Source organism: Hyla sarda, chromosome 3, assembly GCF_029499605.1.
Source record: "Hyla sarda isolate aHylSar1 chromosome 3, aHylSar1.hap1, whole genome shotgun sequence".
Lineage (NCBI taxonomy): Eukaryota > Metazoa > Chordata > Amphibia > Anura > Hylidae > Hyla > Hyla sarda.
The window spans coordinates 308,382,843-308,407,452 of record NC_079191.1 but is presented as its reverse complement, the minus strand read 5'-3'; the positions used below and the strand labels follow the sequence as shown (position 1 = coordinate 308,407,452).

Here is a 24,610-nt window from a genome sequence, read left to right as displayed (position 1 = left end):
GAGCAGATGGAAGATCTGAGCTCTGTGTCTGTTAACAAGCTTTGTTAAAGAATATCTACGTCTACAGAAGTATGAAATAAATAACTTAAAGCATTGGAAACGATCTGCTGAATCGTGAGGTATTACCCTGTTGGGTCTGATAATGCTTGGACAGTATAACTGAATACCGTCTTGCACACTGTGTACACGGTTATTTGCATTAAGGGAGGTGTGGAACACCCATGTGGGTTCTCTGGATCTAACCGACCAGTCATTGCAGACTTTCTTGGTGTGTTGTGGAACAGGCTTCCTAAATGCAACATGGCCCCCAAAAACTATGACAGCAAAATCTGTTTTAAAAAATCCCACAGTTGCTCTTTCCCTCTTGAGCCATGTTGTGAGCCCGCAGAGCACTTTATGTCAACATATGAGGTATTTTCATACTCAAGAGAAATTGGGCTACACATTTTGGGGGGCTTTTTCTCCTTATACCACTTTTAAAAATGAAAAAAAAAAATGGGGTGAGAAAATGGAGATTTAGATTTTTCTCCTCCAATTTGCTGCTATTCTTGTGAAACACCTAAAGGGTTAACAAACTTTCTGAATGTCATTTTGAATACTTTGAAGGGTGTAGTTTCTATAATGGGGTCATTTATCGGGTATTTCTCACAGAAAGGCCCCTCAAATCCACTTCAAACTTCACTGGTACCTGAAAAATTCAGATTTTGAAATTTTCGTGAAAATTGCAGCTATACTTTGAAGCCCTCTAATGTCATCAAAAAGTAAAAACATGTCAAATTTCTGATGCCAACCTAAAGTATTTGTATTTGTGAATCAATATAAAATTTATTTGGGATATCCATTTTCCATACAAGCAGAGAGTTTCAAAGTTAGAAAAATGCAAAATTTTCATTAAATTTGGGGATTTTTCACCAAGAAAGGATGCAAGTAATGACGAAAATTTACCACTATGTTAAAGTAGAATATGTCAAGAAAAAACTATCTCGGAATCAAAATAAACGGTAAAAGCATCCCAGAGTTATTACCGTATTTATCGCGTATTTATGGCGTATAACACGCACCCCCATTTTAACAGGGAAATTTAAGTAAAAAAAATAAAATGTTAAATAAATGACTTGGACTAAATGCCACATCATCTCCCCCAACTTCGTTTTCTTCTGCACCTCAGTTTGGTCCCGTCCCCTCCAGTGCCACATCATTCCTTCCCTTTTATCAGTCCCTGTGCCACATTTACCCCTCTCATCACCACCCCCGATGTCTCATCATTTCCCCCTGTCATAGACCACCACTAGCCATACAGATACATTAAGCATTTAGTGCCTCCCCCCACCATCATCCCCCCACCCTGTCTCATCATGTCCCTCATCATTCCCCCCTCATCATCCCCCCCACCCTGTCTCATCATGTCCCCCATCATTCCCCCTCATCATCCCCCCACCCTGTCTAATTATGTCCCTCATCATTCCTACCTCATCATCCTCCCCACCCTGTCTCATCATGTCCCCCATCATTCCCCCCTCATCATCCCCCCACCCTGTCTCATCATGTCCCCCATCATTCCCCCCCTCATCATCATCCCACCCTGTCTCATCATATCCCTCATCATTCCCCCTCATCATCCCCCCACCCTGTCTCATCATTCCCCCCTCATCATCCCACCCTGTCTCATGATGTCCCTCATTATTCCCCCCTCATCATTTCCCCCTGTCTCATCCCCCCCATCATTCCCCCCTCATCATTTCCCCCTGTCTCATCCCCCCCCCCTCATCATTTCCCCCTGTCTCATCCCCCCATCATCATTTCCCCCTGTCTCATCATCCCCCCATAATGTTCCTCCTATGGCATCCAGTGGTCTTCAACCAGTGGACCTCCAGATGTTGCAAAACTACAACTCCCAGCACGCCCGGACAGCCAACTGCTGTCCGGGCATGCTGGGAGTTGTAGTTTTGCAACATCTGGAGGTCCGCAGGTTGAAGACCACTCTTCCCCTTTCCTTACTTGTCTGCGCTTCGGCTATCTTGCGGGGTCAGTGAAGCAGATGAGTTACGTCCTCTCCCGGCTTCTCTTTGCTGCATCACTGGTGTCACTTTTCGGCGGTGACTACAGGAAGTGAAGTGATGCCGCACAGAGAAGCCGGGAGAGGACGTAACTCATCTGCTTCACTGACCCCGTAAGACCCCCGCCCCCCCGCCAAACCTGACCTGCCGAAGCGCAGACAGGTAAGGAAGATAAACAAAACAATAAAAAGCTGGGAAAGGGGGAATGATGAGGGAGGGGGTAGGGAAAATGAAAAGTGAAACTCACTTGTCTCCCGCACGATCCACAGGTACTGTGTGATTGTGCGAGAGACGCTGATTAAAAGGCCGGGCAAGCTAGGGCTCATTTTAATCAGCGTCTCCCGCACTATCCACTACACCAGTACCTGTGGATAGTGCGGGAGAAAACAAGTGACAGTGCGGGGAGGAGACGCCGCTGGTCACTGATTTAAAGTGGCCGCGGCCGTGCTGTTAATACTTAACAAGCAGACGCTGCTGCGGCCGCTTTAAATCAGTGACCAGAAGACTTATCGGTGTATAACACGCAGGCAGACTTTTCGCCCTAAATTTAAGTTTTAAAAGTGCGTGTTATACGCCAAAAAATATGGCAATTCATAAAGTGACAGTGGTCAGCTGTGTCCTTAATTTGAAAAAGGGCTGAGTCCTTAAGGGGTTAATTATATGCTTTTTTGAAAATGAAATAAAGTTTGTTTATTTAAAAAAAAAAAAACACGGTACTCATAATATACATTCTTTTTCCAGATCCAGCGGAACATATTTTTCACCTGATGCTAAAGGAGTAATACAAGCAACAGCAACACTTGGTAAGATATTTGAGCAGTAGATGTTTGTATGTATAAATATTGTTTGGTAAAATAGTCTATTTAATTCTGCATTTCTTATTAGCTAAAATATAACCACGGAGTGCATGATTAACCTATGCCTCAAACACCATCAAAAATATAACAATATTTAATATATCTCATTTGGACAAATTCAGAGCGTTGAAAGCCGATGTGTTTAACCCCTTAACGACCACGGACGTAAAATGTACATTCTGGTACAGCAGGACTTAGCGCACCAGGCTGTGCATTTACGTCCTGTGTATGACCGCGAGCATCGGAGCACGGCATCTGCAGCAGTGCGCATGTTAAAATAGATGATCGGATCCGATCGGCTGCCGCGGGGATCCGATCATCTGTAATGGCGCACGGAGGTCCTCTCACCTGCCACCGTCCGTCTCCCGGCGTTTCCTGCTCTGGTCTGAGATCGAGCAGACCAGAGCAGAAGATAGCCGATAATAATGATCTGTGCTATGCCCTATGCATAGCACTGAACAGAATTAGCAATCAATTACTATAGATAGTTCCCTATGGGGACATAAAAAGTGTGAAAAAAAAGTTGCAAAATTTTTAAATAAAAGGTTAAAAAAAAGTGAAAAATCCCCATCCCCATTTTACCCTCAAAAAGCGTAATTTTTTTTATTTTATAAACCTATTTGGTATCGCCGCTTGCGTAAATGTCCAAACTATGAAAATATAATGTTAATGATCCCGTACCGTAAACGTAAAAAAAAAAGTCCAAAAATGCTGCTTTTTAGTCACATTTTATTCCAAAAACATTAATAAAAAAAATCTAAAAGTTTTATATACGCAAATGTGGTATCAATAAAAAGTACAGATGATGGCGCAAAAAATTAGCCCTCATACCGCCATATATACGAAAAATAAAAAAGTTATAGGTAGTCAAAATAGGGCGATTTTAAATTACTGATTTTGTACAAAAAGTTTTAGATTTTTTTTTAAGCGAGTATCTAGCCATGGGTATCATTTTAATCATATTGACCCACAGAATAAAGAACACATGTCATTTTTACCGTAAAGTGTACAGTGTGAAAACAAAACCCTCCAAAATGTGCAAAATTGTGGTTTTCATTTAAATTCCCTCCCTAAAATAATTTTTGGGGTTCCCCTTACATTTTATGGTAAAATTAGAGATTTCATTACAAAGTACAATTGGTCACACAAAAATCAAGCCATTATATGGGTCTGTAGATGGAAATATAAATGAGTTATGTATTTTAGAAAGCGAGGAGGAAAAAACGAAAACACAAAAATAATATTGGCCTGGTCCTTAATGTTAAAATGGGCCTGGTCCTTAAGGGGTTAATGTTGTCCTAGTGCCTTAGGATAGTTTCTAAGAATAGCTTTATGAATAATAATTGAGGTGAATCCACCTTCCCAATTTAAATTGCTTGTAATAACCAGCCAGTGATTTGTGACTTGTGATAAGCAAGTTCCTGGAATGTAAATGAGATATGCCATAAAAGTATGATAAGTGCTTTTTAGACCTCATGGGTGGAAACACTTGTTTGTCAACACATACAACATATGAACAGAAGTTTTGCAACACATCGCTTCAAGGGGTACTCCGCTGCTCAGCGTTTGGAACAAACTGTTCCAAACACTGGAGCCGGCGCCGACAGCTTGTGACGTCATAGGCCCGCCCCCTCATGATGTCATGTCCCACCCCCTCAGTTTGTTCCAAACGCTCAGCAGCGGAGTACCCTTTTAAACATTGAGTTCAGGTATCTCACTCAGTTTCATAGCCACACGTGTACAAAATCCAGCACCTTCCTACCAATGCCGTTTGATTTTACAAACATTTGTGAAAGAATGAGTCGCAGTATAGAGCTCACTGAATTCCAGCGTGGTACTGTACTAGGAGCCACTGTTATTACAAGGCAGTTCATGAAATTTCTTCCTAGATCTTTCATGATCAACTGTGAGTGGTAATATTAAAAACTGTTAAGAAATCATAGCATTGAACTGGCAGACCATGTATAGTTACAAAGTGGGGGTGACAGAGTGCTGAGATGCATAGTGCATAAAAGTCACTAATGCTCTGCTAACACATCAGCGCAGTAATAAGTGTTGTTTGGTGGTGTAAAGTATGTCGCCACTGGACACTGGGAGTGGAAATGTGTTTATTGCAGTCTGGATTTGGCAAAAGCCAGGACAATGGTATGTGCATGACTGTATTGTACCAACTGTACACTGTAGGTATAATGTGTAGGTGTCATTGTCGCGATCCCGGCTGGTAGGAGGTGGATCCTCTGTGCCAGAGAGGGATTGGCGAGACCGTGCTAGTGGACCGGTTCTAAGTCACTACTGGTTTTCACCAGAGCCCGCCGCAAAGCGGGATGGTCTTGCTGCGGCGGTAGTGACCAGGTCGTATCCACTAGCAACGGCTCAACCTCTCTGACTGCTGAAGATAGGCGCGGTACAAGGGAGTAGGCAGAAGCAAGGTCGGACGTAGCAGAAGGTCGGGGCAGGCAGCAAGGATCGTAGTCAGGGGCAACGGCAGGAGGTCAGGAACACGGGCTAGGAACAAACAAGGGAACGCTTTCACTAGGCACAAGGGCATCAAGATCCGGCAAGGGAGTGCAGGGGAAGTGAGGTATAAGTAGGGAGTGCACAGGTGGAAACTAATCAAGGTAATTAGGAAGATTGGACCAGGCACCATCATAGGTGCACTGGCCCTTTAAATCGCAGAGACCCGGCGCGCGCGCGCCCTAGGGAGCGGGGCCGCGCGCGCCGGGACAGGACCGACGGAGAGCGAGTCAGGTACGGGGACCGGGGTGCGCATCGCGAGCGGGCGCCACCCGCATCGCGAATCGCATCCCGGCTGGAGGCGGTACCGCAGTGCACCCGGTCAGGAGATCTGACCGGGGCGCTGCAGCAACGAGGATGAGGCGAGCGCTCCGGGGAGGAACGGGGACCCGGAGCGCTCGGCGTAACAGTACCCCCCCCCTTGGGTCTCCCCCTCTTCTTGGGTCCAAAGAACCTGAGGAACAAAAACTCAACTCTTTCGTGAAGAGGTCCGATGCACATTAGGAGGGGTTCCGTGCGGTAACGCACGGCACAGTCCAAACTTTCATTGTTAACACAATTGCTGTAGAGGGGTCTGGCGAGACTGGTCACAGGGACGTTGAACCTGTTGATAAGAGAGGCCAAAAAAAAATTTCCTGCAGATCCGGAATCCAAGAAGGCCATAGTAGAGAAGGAGAAGGCAGAGGCAGATATCCGCACAGGCACAGTAAGGCGTGGAGAAGCAGAGTTGACATCAAGAACTGTGTCACCTTTGTGCGGAGTCAGCGTACGTCTTTCCAGGCGGGGAGGACGGATAGGACAATCCTTCAGGAAGTGTTCGGTACTGGCATAGTACAGGCAAAGATTCTCCATGCGGCGTCGTGACCTCTCTTGAGGTGTCAAGCGAGACCGGTCAACTTGCATAGCCTCCACGGCGGGAGGCACAGGAACGGTTTGCAGAGGACCAGAGGAGAGAGGAGCCGGGGAGAAAAAACGCCTTGTGCGAACAAAGTCCATATCCAGGTGGAGCTCCAGACGCCATCCGGAAAAACGCATGTCAATGCGAGTGGCAAGATGAATGAGTTCATGTAGGTTAGCAGGAGTTTCTCGTGCGGCCAGAACATCTTTAATGTTGCTGGATAGGCCTTTTTTAAAGGTCGCGCAGAGAGCCTCACTATTCCAGGACAACTCGGAAGCAAGAGCACGGAACTGAATGGCGTATTCGCCAACGGAAGAAACACCCTGGGCCAGGTTCAGCAGGGCAGTCTCGGCAGAAGAAACTCGGGCAGGCTCCTCGAAGACACCACGGACCTCAGCGAAGAAGGACTGGACTGTGGCTGTGGCAGGATCATTGCGGTCCCAGAGTGGTGTGGCCCCAGACAAGGCCTTTCCAGAAAGGAGACCACGGCAGAGTCCAGAGTCCTCATCAAATTTGTCCGGCAGGGACAAGCAGGGGTTAGGAGCGGCCGGTTGCTGCGGAGGAGTTGCAGGAGCCGGCGGAGGAGATGGTTGTTGTAGCTGCTGTGTCTGTGGCAGCAGCTGCTGTATCTGTGACTGAAGTTGCAGTGTCACGGTGGTCAAGTATGCCAGCTGGTGATTTCGCTGGGCAATCCGTTGGGCTTGCTGGGCAATCTGTTGGGCTTGCTGGGCAATCACCGTGGTGAGGTCGGCGACAACTGGCAGAGGAACTTCAGCGGGATCCATGGCCGGATCTACTGTCGCGATCCCGGCTGGTAGGAGGTGGATCCTCTGTGCCAGAGAGGGATTGGCGAGACCGTGCTAGTGGACCGGTTCTAAGTCACTACTGGTTTTCACCAGAGCCCGCCGCAAAGCGGGATGGTCTTGCTGCGGCGGTAGTGACCAGGTCGTATCCACTAGCAACGGCTCAACCTCTCTGACTGCTGAAGATAGGCGCGGTACAAGGGAGTAGGCAGAAGCAAGGTCGGACGTAGCAGAAGGTCGGGGCAGGCAGCAAGGATCGTAGTCAGGGGCAACGGCAGGAGGTCAGGAACACGGGCTAGGAACAAACAAGGGAACGCTTTCACTAGGCACAAGGGCATCAAGATCCGGCAAGGGAGTGCAGGGGAAGTGAGGTATAAGTAGGGAGTGCACAGGTGGAAACTAATCAAGGTAATTAGGAAGATTGGACCAGGCACCATCATAGGTGCACTGGCCCTTTAAATCGCAGAGACCCGGCGCGCGCGCGCCCTAGGGAGCGGGGCCGCGCGCGCCGGGACAGGACCGACGGAGAGCGAGTCAGGTACGGGGACCGGGGTGCGCATCGCGAGCGGGCGCCACCCGCATCGCGAATCGCATCCCGGCTGGAGGCGGTACCGCAGTGCACCCGGTCAGGAGATCTGACCGGGGCGCTGCAGCAACGAGGATGAGGCGAGCGCTCCGGGGAGGAACGGGGACCCGGAGCGCTCGGCGTAACAGTCATGATTCACTTTTTTCCATATAGTATATGTAGCCATAGAACAGACCTGCAGAGACCTCACATTTTTATGTGTATCCTTTTAGCATGCTATAAGGGTTATTGTAGCAATAAGGCCACAACTTGGGGGAGCTGAGTCTAAGTATTCTCAAAGAGGAACCAATAAAGAGGATCTGTGCTCAGCATAAAAAAATAAAATAAAATTTTTTTTGGTTTTTATATGATTTTGTAGCCTTGTTTCCAACACAGTATTTATTGTGTTGCTATTTCCCTTTCATGTAGGGATTTTATTATTTGGTTGACTTTGAATTGTCAGATGGGTGGTAACTATGTTTTAAAAAGATGTATGAATGCTGGGCTCAGGGGATGGGATCCTGATTCGTGCCACTTTAACTTCATAGTCACACCCTCCTTGCCTGAATAACACCCCCTGAGCCCAGCATTCACACATTTTTTAAATAAAGCTTTCACACAAATAGGTGTAGCAGCAAAATATAAATTGTGTTGGAATCAGAGCACCTAAGCTGCCTGTCATTTAGGCATGTCAAAAGTTTTGATCAGTCAAGGTATCAGAGCTGACCACCAATCATTAGAACAAGATGGGAGTAGTGCATAAAGATTTTGTTTTGTTTTGTGTTTTTGTTTTCAAATGACATGGAAACTTTAAATTAAATTGTGAAATCCCTTAGATTACATCCCAGAGAAATGCTTTAACTTTTAATTATATTTCTAAATAGTGATTCCAGAATTTATAAGCCAAAGCGTGGTTGTAAAAATCTTAGATGAGTGGTTCATACTACAGGTTAGACAGATACAGGTCTGGGCAGGTACCAATCAAAAGTCAAAATCAGGAAACATAACACATTAGATGCAAAATAGAATTCAACAAGCACCTTCACAAATGAATAGTAATTAAGAAACCTTGTTTTTCAGACAAGGTGTGGCAGAAGTTAGGTGCTGAATGAATATAATTAGATTCTGGCTCATATATATATTTATATATATATATATATATATATATATATATATATATATATATGCATGTGTGTGTGTGTGTGTGTGTGTGTGTGTGTAACTATCCTGACCTCATCCTCCCTCCTCATCTCCCGTCCTCATATCCCATCTTCATATCCCTTTCTCCCTCATATTATCCCGACCTCATGTGGCAACCTCATATCCAGTCCTCAGGTGGGGCTGAGCTGTGATGAAGAAATTCTAGGCCAAAAATAGAAGGGGGCTTGGCTTTGCAGAGAGCGTGGCTTTTGTAAGGGGGCGTGACATGCAACTCTGAAACAACACTTTCACCCGGAGATGTGGAGCTTATGGAGTAAGGTGGGGCTACGCTGTTACGAAGAGATTATGATTGAATGACCTGTGATGTAGGTGTATTGGGTGAAAATTATGTTTTTGCTCCTTGAGCTGAAACAAAAAAGCTGAAATTAGAATGGGCATAATGGGCATGGCTTGTTGGAGGGGCAAGGCTTGCAAACTTGACCAACACATCCACCAGGAGATGCGGAGCTTGTGGAGTACGGTACCGGAAGTCCCATAGACATAAACCCTGGCCTTCACAAATCAGGGATGGGTTAATTTAACTTTTCTATATTTTTAGTTAAAATATAAATCACATGTGTACCGAGTTTCATTGAAATATCTCCAGCCATTTGAAAGTGATGCTGGATACAGTATCTCATGAGTACACCCCTCACCCCTAAGGGAAGTGTCCAAATTGAACCCAATTAGCCATTTTCCCTCTCCGGTGTCATGTGCCTTGTTAGTATTACAAGGTCTCAGGTGAATGGGGAGCAGATGTCTTAAATTTGATGTTATCGCTCTCACTCTCTAATAATGATCTCTTGAAGTTCAGCATGGCACGTCATGGCAGAAAAAATAATGCTCTACATAAAGATGGGCTAGGCTGTAAGAAGATTGCCAAGAACCAGAAGCTGAGCTACAGCATGGTGAGCAAGAGTATTCAGCTGTTTCACAGTATAGATTTCACTCAGAACAGGCCTCACCATGGTCAACCAAGGAAGTTGAATGCACATGTTCAGCGACATTTCCAAAGGTTTTCTTTGGGAAATAGATGTATGAGTGCTGCCGGCACTGCGGCAGAGGTTGAAAAGGCGGGAGGTCAGCCTGTCATGGCTGGCATCCCAGAAGGAAGCTTCTTCTAAAGCACAAGAAAGCCAGCAAACTGTTTGCTGAAGACAAGCAGACTAAGGACATAATTACTAGAATAAGACGAAGATAAACTTATTCGGTTCATATAGTGTCAAGTGTGTGTGGCGGCAACCAGCTGAGAAGTACAAAGACAAGTGTGTCTTGTCTACAGTTAGCTAGTGGTTCTACTGTCATGTCCTTGGCCTGCATAAGTGCTGCTAGCACTGGGGAGCTACAGTTCATTGAGGAAACCGTGAATGCCAACATGTACTGTAACATACTAAAACGGAGCATGATCCCTTCTCTTCAGAGACTGGGCCGCAGGGCACTGTTCCAACTTAACAAACCCAAACACACAACCAAGACCACCACTTCCTTACTAAAGAAGCTTAAGGTAAATGTAATAGACCAGTCAATCATGTCTCCAGACTTAAACCCTAATGAGCATTTGTGTGGCATCTTCAAATGGTAGAAGGGGGAGCGCAAGGTATCTAATATCCATGAACCCTGTGATGTTGTCATGGAGGAGTGAAAGAGGACTCCAGTGACAAACTTTGCAGCTTGGTAAACTCCATGCCCAAGATACTTAAAGGGGTACTCTGCCCCTAGACATCTTATCCCCTATCCAAGGATAGGGGATAAGATGTCTGATCGTAGGTGTCTCGCTGCTGGGGATCCCCACGATCTCTCCTGCAGCCCCCCAAGTCATCAGCTCATCATGGCTCCACCCCCTCATGATATCACGCCCCACCCCCTTAATGCAAGTCTATGGGAGGGGGCGTAACTTACCATGTCACGTAACTTACCATGTCAGCTCCGGAGAGCTGATGCCTCTGGGTGCTGCAGGAGAGATTGCGGGGGTTCCCAGAGGCGGGACCCCCGCGATCAGACATCTTATCCCCTATCCTTGGATAAGGGATAAGATGTCTAGGGGCAGAGTACCCCTTTTAACCCCTTAAGGACTCAGGGTTTTTCCGTTTTTGCACTTTCGTTTTTTCCTCCTTACCTTTTAAAAATCATAACCCTTTCAATTTTCCACCTAAAAATCCATATTATGGCTTATTTTTTGCGTCGCCAATTCTACTTTGCAGTGACATTAGTCATTTTACCCAAAAATGCACGGCGAAACGGGAAAAAAAATCATTGTGCGACAAAATCGAAAAAAAAACGCCATTTTGTAACTTTTGGGGGCTTTCGTTTCTACGCAGGGCATATTTCGGTAAAAATTACACCTTATCATTATTCTGTAGGTCCATACGGTTAAAATGATACCCTACTTATATAGGTTTGATTTTGTCGCACTTCTGGAAAAAATCATAACTACATGCATTAAAATTTATACGTTTAAAAATGTCATCTTCTGACCCCTATAACTTTTTTATTTTTCCGTGTATGGGGCGGTATGAGGACTCATTTTTTGCGCCGTGATCTGAAGTTTTTATCGGTATGATTTTTGTTTTGATCAGACTTTTTGATCACTTTTTATTCATTTTTTAATGGTATAAAAAGTGACCAAAATACGCTTTTTTGGACTTTGGAATTTTTTTGCGCGTACGCCATTGACCGTACGGCTTAATTAATGATATATTTTTATAGTTCGGACATTTACGCACGCGGCGATACCACATATGTTTATTTTTTATTTTTTTTACACTGTTTTATTTTTTTTATGGGAAAAGGGGGGTGATTCAAACTTTTATTAGGGAAAAGGTTAAATGACCTTTATTAACACTTTTTTTTTACATTTTCTTTGCAGTGTTATAGGTCCCATAGGGACCTATAACACTGCACACACTGATCTCCTATGCTGATCACTGGCGTGCATTAACACGCCTGTGATCAGCATTATCGGCGCTTGACTGCTCCTGCCTGGATCTCAGGCACGGAGCAGTCATTCGTCGATCGGACACCGGGGAGGCAGGTAAGAGCCCTCCCGGTGTCCTATCAGCTGTTCGGGACGCCGCGATTTCACCGCGGCGGTCCCGAACAGCCCGACTGAGCAGCCGGGTCACTTTCACTTTCACTTTAGAAGCGGCGGTCAGCTTTGACCGCCGCTTCTAAAGGGTTAATACCGCACATCGCCGCGATCGGCGATGTGTGGTATTAGCCGCGGGTCCCGGCCGTTGATTAGCGCCGGGACCGACGCGATATGATGCGGGATCGCGGCGCGATCCCGCTTCATATCGCGGGAGCCGGCGCAGGACGTAAATATACGTCCTGCGTCGTTAAGGGGTTAAGGGAATGCTGAAAAAAAATGGTGGTCTCACAAAATATTGTCACTTTAGGCCCAAATTGGACATTTTCACTTAGGGGTTGTACTCACTTTTGTTACCAAAGTTAAGACAATAATTGTTGAGTGTCACTTTTTCAGTGTTTCCACATGAAAAGATATAATAAAATATTTTAAAAATGTCTGGGGTGTGTTCACTTATGGGAGATACTGTACACACACATATACATACTCACATTTAGTTTTATGTATTTAAATATATAATTAAGGCTACGAAAATAAATAAATTGTATTATAAAAAAAAATATTTTTGCTGAGCCATTTTTCCCATCCATCTACAAACATTCTTCCAGACACTTGTTAATTATGCACTGGGATAAAGGTACTACCTGCATTAAAGAGCATTTATGGAAAGACAGTCAGGCTGTGTTTACACGCCATCATTTCTTAATATTCCTGTTACTAGAGACGTGTTAACGCTAACAACAGACAGTGAACAGCAGATTGCAGGAAAACCAAAATGTTTCACCTTTTTTCTAGGTTACTCCGGTTTAAAAAAATTAACCCCCTATCTAACTGATGGGACATCCCTCAATCTCCTAAACAGGGCTCTTACAGCCCAACCCTCAACCCCTGAGCGCTCTGGTCCCCTATCTTCGAAGACAGGCTTGTGCTAAGTAGAAGTGACGACCCATTCAGCCAATCACCGGCTGAGACGAATGTAATGTCCTTTATGTAACTAAGCTGACAAATTTCCTCTAAGGGTATGTTCACACTGTGGAATTCCGAGCAGTGAACATTCCCATCAGTGTGAACGGGTCGACACCGTTCACACTGTGGAATTTCAGCGGTGGACAATTCCGCCGCTGAAATTGTTCCGCGCAAAGAAATAACATGTTCATTCTTTGCGCGCAATTCCACGAGTACTGCAAAGTCGTCAATGGTGACGGCGCAGTGCCCCACGGTCCTACCGCCAAAGTATCTTCGGCAGCGGCTGCCTGACGGAATCTCAAGCGGAGATTCCGCAGTGTGAACATACCCTAACTGGCAAGTTTCTCCCTATAGCAGGTTTCTCCCTAAAAAAAACAGTCAAGTTAAGCGAGGGTTAGGTTGCATTTTTTTTTTGTGTAAATAAAGGGTTGGAGTTAATTTTATCTTTATACAAAGAATGTTAAAGGATGGTTTCATATGTTGGGCAATTTTACACCACTTATTTGTCTGCATAGAATCCAATACAACATTTTCATGTGTTATCTGTGGGTTTTGATCAGAATTGTAAATGTGGATTTGCAGTGAACATTCTGTAGTTTCATCCTTTACAATGTGTAAAATTACACCCCACTTAAATCCACCCTTCCATTGCTTTTCAAAGTACTGCAAATATTGATACTGATCTTTATTTTGCAGAAGTGCACTCAAGAAAGTTCCCAGCATCAAGACTTTAAGGAATCTGACTAATTCTTCACTTCCTTTATAGTCAGACATTGTACTGGCTTTGTGACAAAAAAAAACTAAACTAAAACTAAAACAAAAGCTGTTGATTTGGCTAAGATGATCTGTTGGAATGCTGTAATGCTTACTGCCTAATAGATATATTATAATTTTTACACGGTGAGGAATGAAAATGCAAGCAATTTGTAGTCTTCTCTGAAAAAACGAAAGCCATTTTAGCCAAAGCATTTTAGCCAAAGATGTACATTTTATTTCTAGCAAGATTGATTATTAGACCATTATTTTTAACCTAATGATATTCACTGAAAATAGGATCTGTAAAAATCTAAAAATGTTAAATTAAATAAATATTTTTTTTAGATTTAAACTGATGTATTATTGCTTGTTTTTTTTGTGGCTTTGCAATACTGTGCATTTTTGTTTGAATTAAAAAAATCATGGGACTTCTGGGAGTGGGGGGGGGGGGGGGGATGGTATGGGGGAGTGTGTATCCTTGAGAAACCTGCCAGACTCCGTAATAGATTTTAACAAACAATGTAGTGTTCCATGCAAGAGAAAACTATATGTAGGTAAGATCACCTCCAGAGGGAAAATAAAACGTACTTTGCTTTGCTTCCCTTCAACTCAGTTTCCTTGTTAATAGATTATATGCCATAGTACAGATGCATAACTTTTCCTTCTGGGAGAGTTTCCCCAAACATGTTTGAAAACCTGTTTAAAGTCAAACATTGATATAAATGTAGGCTAACTCCAGTAGGTGGCAGTGTGGAGCATGTTGTTTCTTTTCTGGAGGAGAGCTACTTTGTATACCGTCTTTTAACATAAAATTGGTACATGTGACTTAATAATATGAAAGAACTGTATATCTATCTGGAGCCTAAATTAAGAATGAGCATGGATAAGCAATAGTTGGAGTTCTGTAAAGCTTACTATAAAAAGACTGTTGCTGGCAATGTGACAGACCACATCTTTCAAAAACGCTGTCATTCAGGCACCATGTCTACTCAATGGCCATGTTGATGTCAATGAGGCTACCCTAACCATGCTTTAGGACCTTTCCAACAACACTCTGGCCCACCAGATGTGACAGTGATATTTTGTTTATCTGGGGATTCCCATTTCAATTGGGATTCAACAGCCTGGATGGTCGCCTGTCCCTTGACTTTCTAGGTATGCTGTTTCTCATATTGCTACTGACACCTCGGCTGTGGATGGCTGATTACTGTCACGATGCCGGCTGGCAGGAGGTGGATCCTCTGTGCCAGAGAGGGATTGGCGAGGACCGCGCTAGTGGACCGGTTCTAAGCCACTACAGGTTTTCACCAGAGCCCGCCGCAAAGCGGGATGGTCTTGCTGCGGCGGTAGTGACCAGGTCGTATCCACTAGCAACGGCTCACCTCTCTGACTGCTGAAGATACTGAAGATAGGCGAGGTACAAGGGAGTAGGCAGAAGCAAGGTCGGACGTAGCAGAAGGTCGAGGCAGGCAGCAAGGATCGTAGTCAGGGGCAACGGCAGGAGGTCAGGAACACGGGCTAGGAACAGACAAGGGAACGCTTTCACTAGGCACTAAGGCAACAAGATCCGGCCAGGGAGTGCAGGGGAAGTGAGGTAATATAGGGAAGTACACAGGTGATCACACTAATTGGTAATTGGGAAGATTGGGCCAGGCACCAACATTGGTGCACTGGCCCTTTAAATTGCAGAGACCCGGCGCGCGCGCGCCCTAGGGAGCGGGGCCGCGCGCGCCGGGACAGGACCGACGGAGAGCGAGTCAGGTACGGGGACCGGGGTGCGCATCGCGAGCGGGCGCCACCCGCATCGCGAATCGCATCCCGGCTGGAGGCGGTACCGCAGCGCACCCGGTCAGTGGATCTGACCGGGGCGCTGCAGCAACGAGGATGAGGCGAGCGCTCCGGGGAGGAACGGGGACCCGGAGCGCTCGGCGTAACAGTACCCCCCCCCTTGGGTCTCCCCCTCTTCTTGGGGCCAAAGAACCTGAGGAAAAAAAAGTCAATTTTTCCGTGATGAGGTCCGATGCACATTAGGAGGGGTTCTGTGCGGAAACGCATGAGACAGTCCAATCTTTTATTGTTAATACAATAGATGTAGAGGGGTCTGGCGAGACTGGTCACAGGGACGTAGAACCTGTTGATAAGAGAGGCCAAAAAAAATTTTCCTGCAGATCCGGAATCCAAGGAGACCATAGTAGAGAAGGAGAAGGTAGAGGCAGATATCCGCACAGGCACAGTAAGGCGTGGAGAAGCAGAGTTGACATCAAGAACTGTGTCACCTTTGTGCGGAGTCAGCGTACGTCTTTCCAGGCGGGGAGGACGGATAGGACAATCCTTCAGGAAGTGTTCGGTACCGGCATAGTACAGGCAAAGATTCTCCATGCGGCGTCGTGTCCTCTCTTGAGGTGTCAAGCGAGACCGGTCAACTTGCATAGCCTCCGCGGCGGGAAGCACAGGAACGGATTGCAGAGGACCAGAGGAGAGAGGAGCCGGGGAGAAAAAACGCTTCGTGCGAACAAAGTCCATATCCAGGCGGAGCTCCAGACGCCATCCGGAAGAACGCATGTCAATGCGAGTGGCAAGATGAATGAGTTCATGTAGGTCAGCAGGAGTCTCTCGTGCGGCCAGAACATCTTTAATGTTGCTGGATAGGCCTTTTTTAAAGGTCGCGCAGAGAACCTCACTATTCCAGGACAACTCGTAAGCAAGAGCACGGAACTGAATGGCGTACTCGCCAATGGAAGAAACACCCTGTTCCAGGTTCAGCAGGGCAATCTCGGCAGAAGAAGCTCGGGCAGGCTCCTCGAAGACACCACGGACCTCAGCGAAGAAGGACTGGACTGTGGCTGTGGCAGAATCATTGCGGTCCCCATCAAACTTGTCCGGCAGGGACAAGCAGGGGTTAAGAACGGCCGGTTGCTGCGGAGGAGTTGCAGGAGCCGGCGGAGGAGATGGTTGTTGCAGCTGTAGCTGTGACTGAAGTTGCTGTATCTGCGGCAGCAGCTGCTGTGACTGAAGTTGCTGTATCTGCGGCAGCAGCTGCTGTAACTGTGACTGAAGACGCTGTGTCTCGGAGATCAAGTATGCCAGCTGTTGATCTCGTTGGGCGATCTTTACGCCAAATTTGTCCGGCAGGGACAAGCAGGGGTTAGGAACGGCCGGTTGCTGCGGAGGAGTTGCAGGAGCCGGCGGAGGAGATGGTAGTTGCAGCTGTAGCTGTTGCTGTATCTGCAGCTGCTGTATCTGTGACTGAATACGCAGTGCCTCGGAGGTCAAGTATGCCAGCTGTTGATCTCGTTGGGCGATCTTTAGGGCTAGCTGGGCGACCAGTGTAGGATCTTCAGCGGGATCCATGGCCGGATCTACTGTCACGATGCCGGCTGGCAGGAGGTGGATCCTCTGTGCCAGAGAGGGATTGGCGAGGACCGCGCTAGTGGACCGGTTCTAAGCCACTACAGGTTTTCACCAGAGCCCGCCGCAAAGCGGGATGGTCTTGCTGCGGCGGTAGTGACCAGGTCGTATCCACTAGCAACGGCTCACCTCTCTGACTGCTGAAGATACTGAAGATAGGCGAGGTACAAGGGAGTAGGCAGAAGCAAGGTCGGACGTAGCAGAAGGTCGAGGCAGGCAGCAAGGATCGTAGTCAGGGGCAACGGCAGGAGGTCAGGAACACGGGCTAGGAACAGACAAGGGAACGCTTTCACTAGGCACTAAGGCAACAAGATCCGGCCAGGGAGTGCAGGGGAAGTGAGGTAATATAGGGAAGTACACAGGTGATCACACTAATTGGTAATTGGGAAGATTGGGCCAGGCACCAACATTGGTGCACTGGCCCTTTAAATTGCAGAGACCCGGCGCGCGCGCGCCCTAGGGAGCGGGGCCGCGCGCGCCGGGACAGGACCGACGGAGAGCGAGTCAGGTACGGGGACCGGGGTGCGCATCGCGAGCGGGCGCCACCCGCATCGCGAATCGCATCCCGGCTGGAGGCGGTACCGCAGCGCACCCGGTCAGTGGATCTGACCGGGGCGCTGCAGCAACGAGGATGAGGCGAGCGCTCCGGGGAGGAACGGGGACCCGGAGCGCTCGGCGTAACAATTACTGTACCTGGTCAAGTTTCTGACCTTGGCTTTTCTGTACTTTGGGACGGATATCCTCATGGGCCATTTAGTGGAAAAACTTGCATCAAAACTTCTTCAAAATAGATGAACTGCCTCTTTTAGAACATGGACATTATAAAAATGATTACCAATAGGTAACATCACTAAATTCTTACACAATCACAAAGCCTTGTCGTTGCTCCAATTGGCCACTCTTTTCCCCAATGCGTTGAACATGAAAATGGAATTACTCCAATATAACTGAAATGTTTCCCATGTAAATTGAGGATTTTCTTGTTTAGTGTGTTTCTCATGGATGCATCTGAGATTATATGTAATTCTCTTCTCTTGCCCAAAACTGGGATGATTGCAGTTATCTTTTGTAGTTATAGAATGTATATAATTTTATTTAGACTTTGATGTACCCTTATTTGCATATTTGAAGGGGTTATCCACCATAAGGTGATTTTAGTACGTACCTGGCAGACAGTAATGGACATGCTTAGGAAGGATCTGCGCTTGTCTTGGGGCTAAATGGCTATGTTGGGAAATTACCATAAAACTGTGGCTAGCTTTTTGTGAACTGGTATTTCCGGTTTCCATTTTCTTTTTTTTGACTACAAATCCCATAATTCCATTTTCCTTCCTCCCACACATCAGCCACCCCACCCATTGAAACATAAATGAGCTGCATCCATTCAAAAGACCTGTGGTTTTCAATCAGGGTGCCTGCAGCTGTTACATTAGTTGCAGATTGATCTCTCTCCCACCAAGCGATCCCTCCACCCATTGAAGCAGACAGGCTCCCTGTCATCAGCTGACTAGCGAGTCAGGTCTTGGTCGCATTGCAACCTGGGAAAAATCTGAGACAACAGTAATTTTGTATGCTGTTAAAAAGAAATATTGGGGTGAAAATCACAGAAGAGTTGTGAGAAAACCGTCACACACAGGTACAGAAACTATATTATGAACTACACTAACTTTACAGCCCCTGTAGCATAGTCAAATAAAACTAATTCCTGGAATACCCCTTAAATTTTATCTTTTCTGGGAATTTGCATTCACTCTTGTAATGTTAAACACGTTTTTTGTTTCATGCAATATCTCTTATTATGTGCAATATCATGTACAATATTTATAATTTTAAGTTCTTATCTCAGATACTAGTTGTGTGTTTTTTTACATGAGCATTGACTTTATTATTCTTTTAGTATATTTCAATGTGTCCTCAAAGTTTTATGTACTAGGAGATCATGTGATGTGGTAGTGACGAGTAGAGCTGTTACTCACAGGTGATTTAAATACCTGGATCTCTACACTACATCTGACACATAATTGCCTCTCGCCCTATTTTGTTTTCTGTGACATCAGAACTAGTCAATAAGATTACAAAGAATGTAAATTTGCTGATGACACCCTATCCAGCTGGGAAACGCTGAGTCACTTGTAGGATTTTACATGTCTTGTGCAGTCTATTTCTAGAAATGTAATTAAAAATGATGCAATGCAGTGATGACATTCATGGGGTCCATCAGGGGCCATTGGCATATTTTATAGACCAAAGCCAAAACATAGATGTGGAAAGAGCCCTAGTAAAGACCTAGTTTCATGATATTAACCAATTATGTTAAATGCCTTCTTTATTTTTAAAATGAATATGAAAAACTGGACATCTATATTTTAGAGTTAAAATCCATTCTAAAGCTATAAATCTAATTTAAATTTGAATTGTATTCTGAGATTAAAAATGTCAGATTGTGTTTAAACGACTAATGAAATATAATCTTTTTATTTGCAAAGAGAAAATATAACACTATCTAAATAGAACTAGAAATCATATTTATATTCAGCTTTCATGGATCATCTGCAGCACATGTTAATAAAGCTCTGTTACATTGTGTCCTGAAAATCTATTTTTCAGATGAACCAGATGATAATTCACCACACCCTGGAAAAACAGGTATGGTGGCATTTACATAATTATTGCCAGTATTTTGCTGATACAATATCTTTAAATTTATTCAGTATTTAAAAACTCTTATTCTTGCAAACTACCGTAATATGATATGTAATCTGGATTTCCATTATAAAAATACAGCTTGGATATAAAATAACAAAACAACCTCTACTCACCTTGTCAAGTCCAGTGGAGCTGCTCTGGTCTGCCCTGGTACCTCTGCATATTTTAAAGGAAAACAGTCATCCTATTCACCCGAGCTAAACCCAGTACACTGGGTTACAGTGCGGGTGAACAGGAGACCGATAAGGGGTCAGTGAGTTAAATATTTACCTGTAGTCCAAAGCTGTGTCCCTCCAAAGATCCCCTTCTGTTCCCACTGAATTGCGCACAGGAGGCGGGCCTGCCTCACGTGACCAGTGCCAAGCGCTCACCTGACCAGTGACAATGAGGATCTTCGGAGAGACATAGCCCTAGACTACAGGTACGTATTTAACTAATTGACCCCTAATTGGTCTTCTGTTCACCCACACTGTAACCCAGTGTATTGAGCTTAGTGTGGGTAAACAGGATGACTGTTTGTTTTCCTTTAATGGATAACATGCTCTTCCCGCTTTTCTGATGAAGTTTGAAATGCACTGCAATCATTTACTGGCCTCACTGTGTGTTCGGAATATCAGCACAGCAGGAAGAGCATGTCATCATGGGACCAAGCAATGTTCTAAAACTTTAACTGTTTTGTATGATTATGCTTTTTTTTTTTTTTTTTGTCACTTTAAAGGGGTACTCCAGTCCAAAGGATAGGGGATAAGATGCCTAATCGCGGGGTCCCCCGTGATCTTGCACGCCGCACCCCATTAAAATCAGTCCCCGAAGCGTGTCACGCCCCCTCCCATAGGTTTGCATTGAGGGGCGGAGCCGTGACATCACACGGGGGCGGAGCGTCATGTCACAACGTTCCGTCCCCGTGATCGACAGTAATCAGTTCCGGAGCGAACACGCTTCGGGGAATTATTTTAATGGGGTGCGGCGTGCAAGATCACGGGGGTCCCCAGCGGCGGGTCCCCTCGCGATCAGGCATAGGGGATAAGATGTCTAAGTGCCAGAGTACCCCTTTAAGCGCTCAATTTTTGTTGGTAAAAACTTTTGCCCTTTTTCTATATATCTTAATTTTAACACCATTTTTAACACCAAATGTTTTAACATTTTAAGTATATTATAACTCTTACAACAGTCTGAAACAGTAGTTTTAAAAATGTTGCATTACATTTAGTTATCATGATCCAGGCCAAGTTTGCATAAATTAAAGAGTACATGTCATCAAACCATATTTTCTAAACTAACTCAGATTATATTCCCTCACTACTCCTAACACCCCTCCTATCCTTTATCCGAGCTTCAAAAAGTTGTGTATCATACCTTTTCCTTAGCTCACATTGTGTGCGCTCCTGGCAGGAGAAAGTGGGTGTTTCCCAGCATGCACAACGTCACTGAAGTCTGTGAGAGCTGTGCCTCGCCATGCCCCACACGCACTACCTGAGTTTGGTCTCCTGCAAAGCTGGACAGAGTCACCTAGTGGACATTTTTTCAATCACATTAAAACATATAAAAGTTGAGAATTTTAAATGCAAGTAAATAGCAAAATGTCTTATAATTACATAAGGAACAATATATTAAAAGTTTACTTTGGTGACAGGTACTCTTTAACCCCTTAAGGACCAATCCCATTTCCACCTTAAAGACCAGAGCGTTTTTTACACATCTGACCATCACTTTAAGCATTAAAACGGTTATCCACCATAAGGGGATTTTAGTACGTACCTGGCAGACAGTAATGCACATGCTTAGGAAGGATCTGCGCTTGTCTTGGGGCTAAATGGCTATGTTGTGAGATTAACATAACACTGTGGCTAGCTTTTTGTGAACTTGTATTTCCTATTTGACTTTTCATTTTTCCCACAATTCCATTTTCCTCCCTCCCACACATCAGCCACCCCAACCATTGAAACAAAAGACCTTTCAATCAGGGTACCTACAGCTGTTGCATTAGTTGCAGTTGATCTCTCTCCCACCAAGCGATCCCTCCACCCATTGAAGCAGACAGGCACCCTGTCATCAGCTGACTAGTGAGTCAGGTCTCGGCCGCATTGCAAGCTGGGAAAAATCCGAGAAAGCAGTCATTTTGTATGCTGTTAAAAATAAATAGTGGGGTGAAAATCACAGAAGAATTGTGAGAAAACTGTCACACACAGGTACAGACACTATATTATGAACTACACTAGCTTTACAGCCCCTGTAGCATAGTCAAATAAAAAAATTCCTGGAATACCCCTTTAATAACTTTGGAATGCTTTTACTTTTCACTCTGATTCCGATTGTTTTTTCGTGACATATTCTGCTTTATGTTAGTGGTAAATTTCTGCCGATACTTGCATCATTTCTTGGTGAAAAAATTGATGAAAAAAATAGAAAATTTAAAAAAAATTTTTTATTTGAAGCTGTCTGCTTTATAAGAAAAATTGACATTCCAAATTAATTATATATTGACTCACATATACAATATGTATACTTTATGATTGCATCATAAAGTTAACATGTTTTTCCTTTTGGAAGACATCAGAGGGCTTCAAAGTTCAGCAGCAATTTTGACATTTTTCACAAAATTTTCTAAATCTGAATTTTTCTGGGACCAGTTCAGTTTTGAAGTGGATTTAATGGGCCTTCATATTAGAAAGTATTCAAAGTATTCAAAATGACATTCAGTAAGTGTGTTAACCCTTTAGGTTTTTTACAGGAATAGCAGCAAAGTGAAGGAGAAAATTCAAAATCTTCATTTTTTACACTCGCATGTTCTTGTAGACCCAGTTTTTAAATCTTTACAAGGGGTAAAAGGAGAAAAATCCTCTCAAAATTTGTAATCCAATTTCTCTCGAGTAAGGAAATTCCTCATACGTGTATGTCAAGTGTTCGGCGGGCGCAGTAGAGGGCTCAGAAGGTAAGGAGCGACAATGGGATTTTGGAGAGTTTTTCTGAAAGGGTTTTTGGGGGCATGTCACATTTAGGAAGCCCCTATGGTGCCAGAACAGCAGAAAACACCCACATGACATACCATAAATTTTTCCACTAAAGTGTTTTTTTCCCAAATTTACCATTTTTACAAAGGGTAATGCCCTCCAAAATTTGTATCCCCATTTCTTCTGAGTATGGAAATACCCCATGTTAGGACATAATATGCTCTGCTGGCGAACGACAATGCTCAGAAGCAAAGGAGTCACATTTGGCTTTTGGAAAGCAAATTTTGCTGAAATGTTTTTTGGGGGACATGTCACATTTAGGAAGCCCCTATGGTGCCAGAACCGCCAAAAAAATTGCATATATTATACTATTATATATCGAAACTACACCACTCAAGGAACTTAACAAGGGGTACAGTGAGCCTTAATACCTCACAGGTGTTTGACGACTTTTTGTTAAAGTTGGGGGGGAAAAGGAAATGAAAAAAAATTTCACAAAAATCTTGTTTTTTCCCCAAATTTTACATTTTTACAAGGGGTAATAGGAGAAAATTACCCCCAAAATGTGTAACCCCATATCTTCAGAGTATGGAAATACCCCATGTGTGGACGTCAAGTGCTCTACAATGCTCAGAAGAAGAAGAGGAGGAGCGCCATTGAGCTTTTGGAAAGAGAATTTGGCATGGAATCAGGGCCATGTGCTTTCACAATCGTGCCAGAGCAATGGACCTCCCATGTGACCCAATTTTGGATACTGCTCCCCTCACAGAATTTCAGAATTTATTAAGGGTTGCAGTGAGCATTTATACCCCACTGGCGTTTGACAGATTGTTGGAACAATGGGCTGAGCAAATGGAAATTTACATTTTTCATTTTCACGGACCACTGTTCCAAAAATCTGTCAGACACTTGTGGGGCATAAATGCTCACTGTACCCCTTAATACATTACATGAGGGGTGTAGTTTCCAAAATGGGGTCACATGTGGGGGGGTCCATTGTTCTGACACTATGGGGCTTTGTAAACACATGTGGCCTTCAATTCCGGACAAATGTTCTCTTCAAAAGCCCAAGGGCGCTCCTTCTCTTCGGAGCATTGTAGTTCGCCCGCAGAGCACTGAACATCAACATATGGGGTATTTTCTTACTCAGAAGAAATGGAGTTACAAATATTGGGGGGCCTTTTTCCTATTTTCCCTTGTGAAAATGAAAAATTTAGGATAACACCAGCATTTTACTGAAAATTCGTCAAACACCTGTGGGGTGTTAAGGCTCACTATACGCCTTGTTACGTTATGTGAGGGGTGTAGTTTCCAAAATGGGTCACATGTGGGTATTTATTTTTTTGCGTTTATGTCTGAACCACTGTAAAATCAGCCACCCCTGTGCAAATCACCAATTTAGGCCTCAAATGTACATAGTGCACTCTCACTCCTGAGCCTTGTTGCGCGCCCGCAGAGCATTTTACGCCCACATATGGGCCAAAAAGAAATCCAAATTGACACCTACAATTATAAATGGCCATATTCAGCTACATGGTGTCTATAATGATCCTTCATTTATAGTGGAAAACTCATATCACAATATAACAACAAAAGGAAAAAAAAGTTTACACAATGCCACTTAAATAAAATGTAACTTTTATTATAATCATGATAAAAATGTGAACCAACTGGATACAAAGATTGAGGACCTCAGAGCTTAGGCCGAGCAACCATACAGGGAGCACAACACACCACAGATATTTGGGAGCACTACCAATCTCAGTAATGACTAATTATCATGTCTCTCCTATACATTTAGGGTACCTTACCTACGCCTCCTCAACATAAAGTGCAGACTGCTA

The 24,610-nt window shown here is 44.6% G+C and overlaps 1 protein-coding gene across 7 annotated transcripts in view; it reads left to right on the top strand.

The window, feature by feature from the left end:
* LOC130362473 (dihydroxyacetone phosphate acyltransferase-like) overlaps positions 1 to 24,610 on the top strand; it is a 210,237-nt gene that overhangs the window by 104,807 nt on the left and 80,820 nt on the right. For 4 of the 7 annotated variants that reach the window (XM_056567017.1, XM_056567016.1, XM_056567013.1 and 1 more), the window contains exons 15-16: positions 2,799 to 2,860; positions 19,717 to 19,755. In XM_056567017.1, the coding sequence (XP_056422992.1) occupies positions 2,799 to 2,860; positions 19,717 to 19,755 (101 nt within the window). Of the gene's footprint in view, positions 1 to 2,798; positions 2,861 to 9,022; positions 11,696 to 13,641; positions 14,037 to 19,716; positions 19,756 to 24,610 lie in introns of those variants that run through there. The other 3 variants (XR_008891438.1, XM_056567014.1, XM_056567015.1) reach the window with 3 other exon arrangements.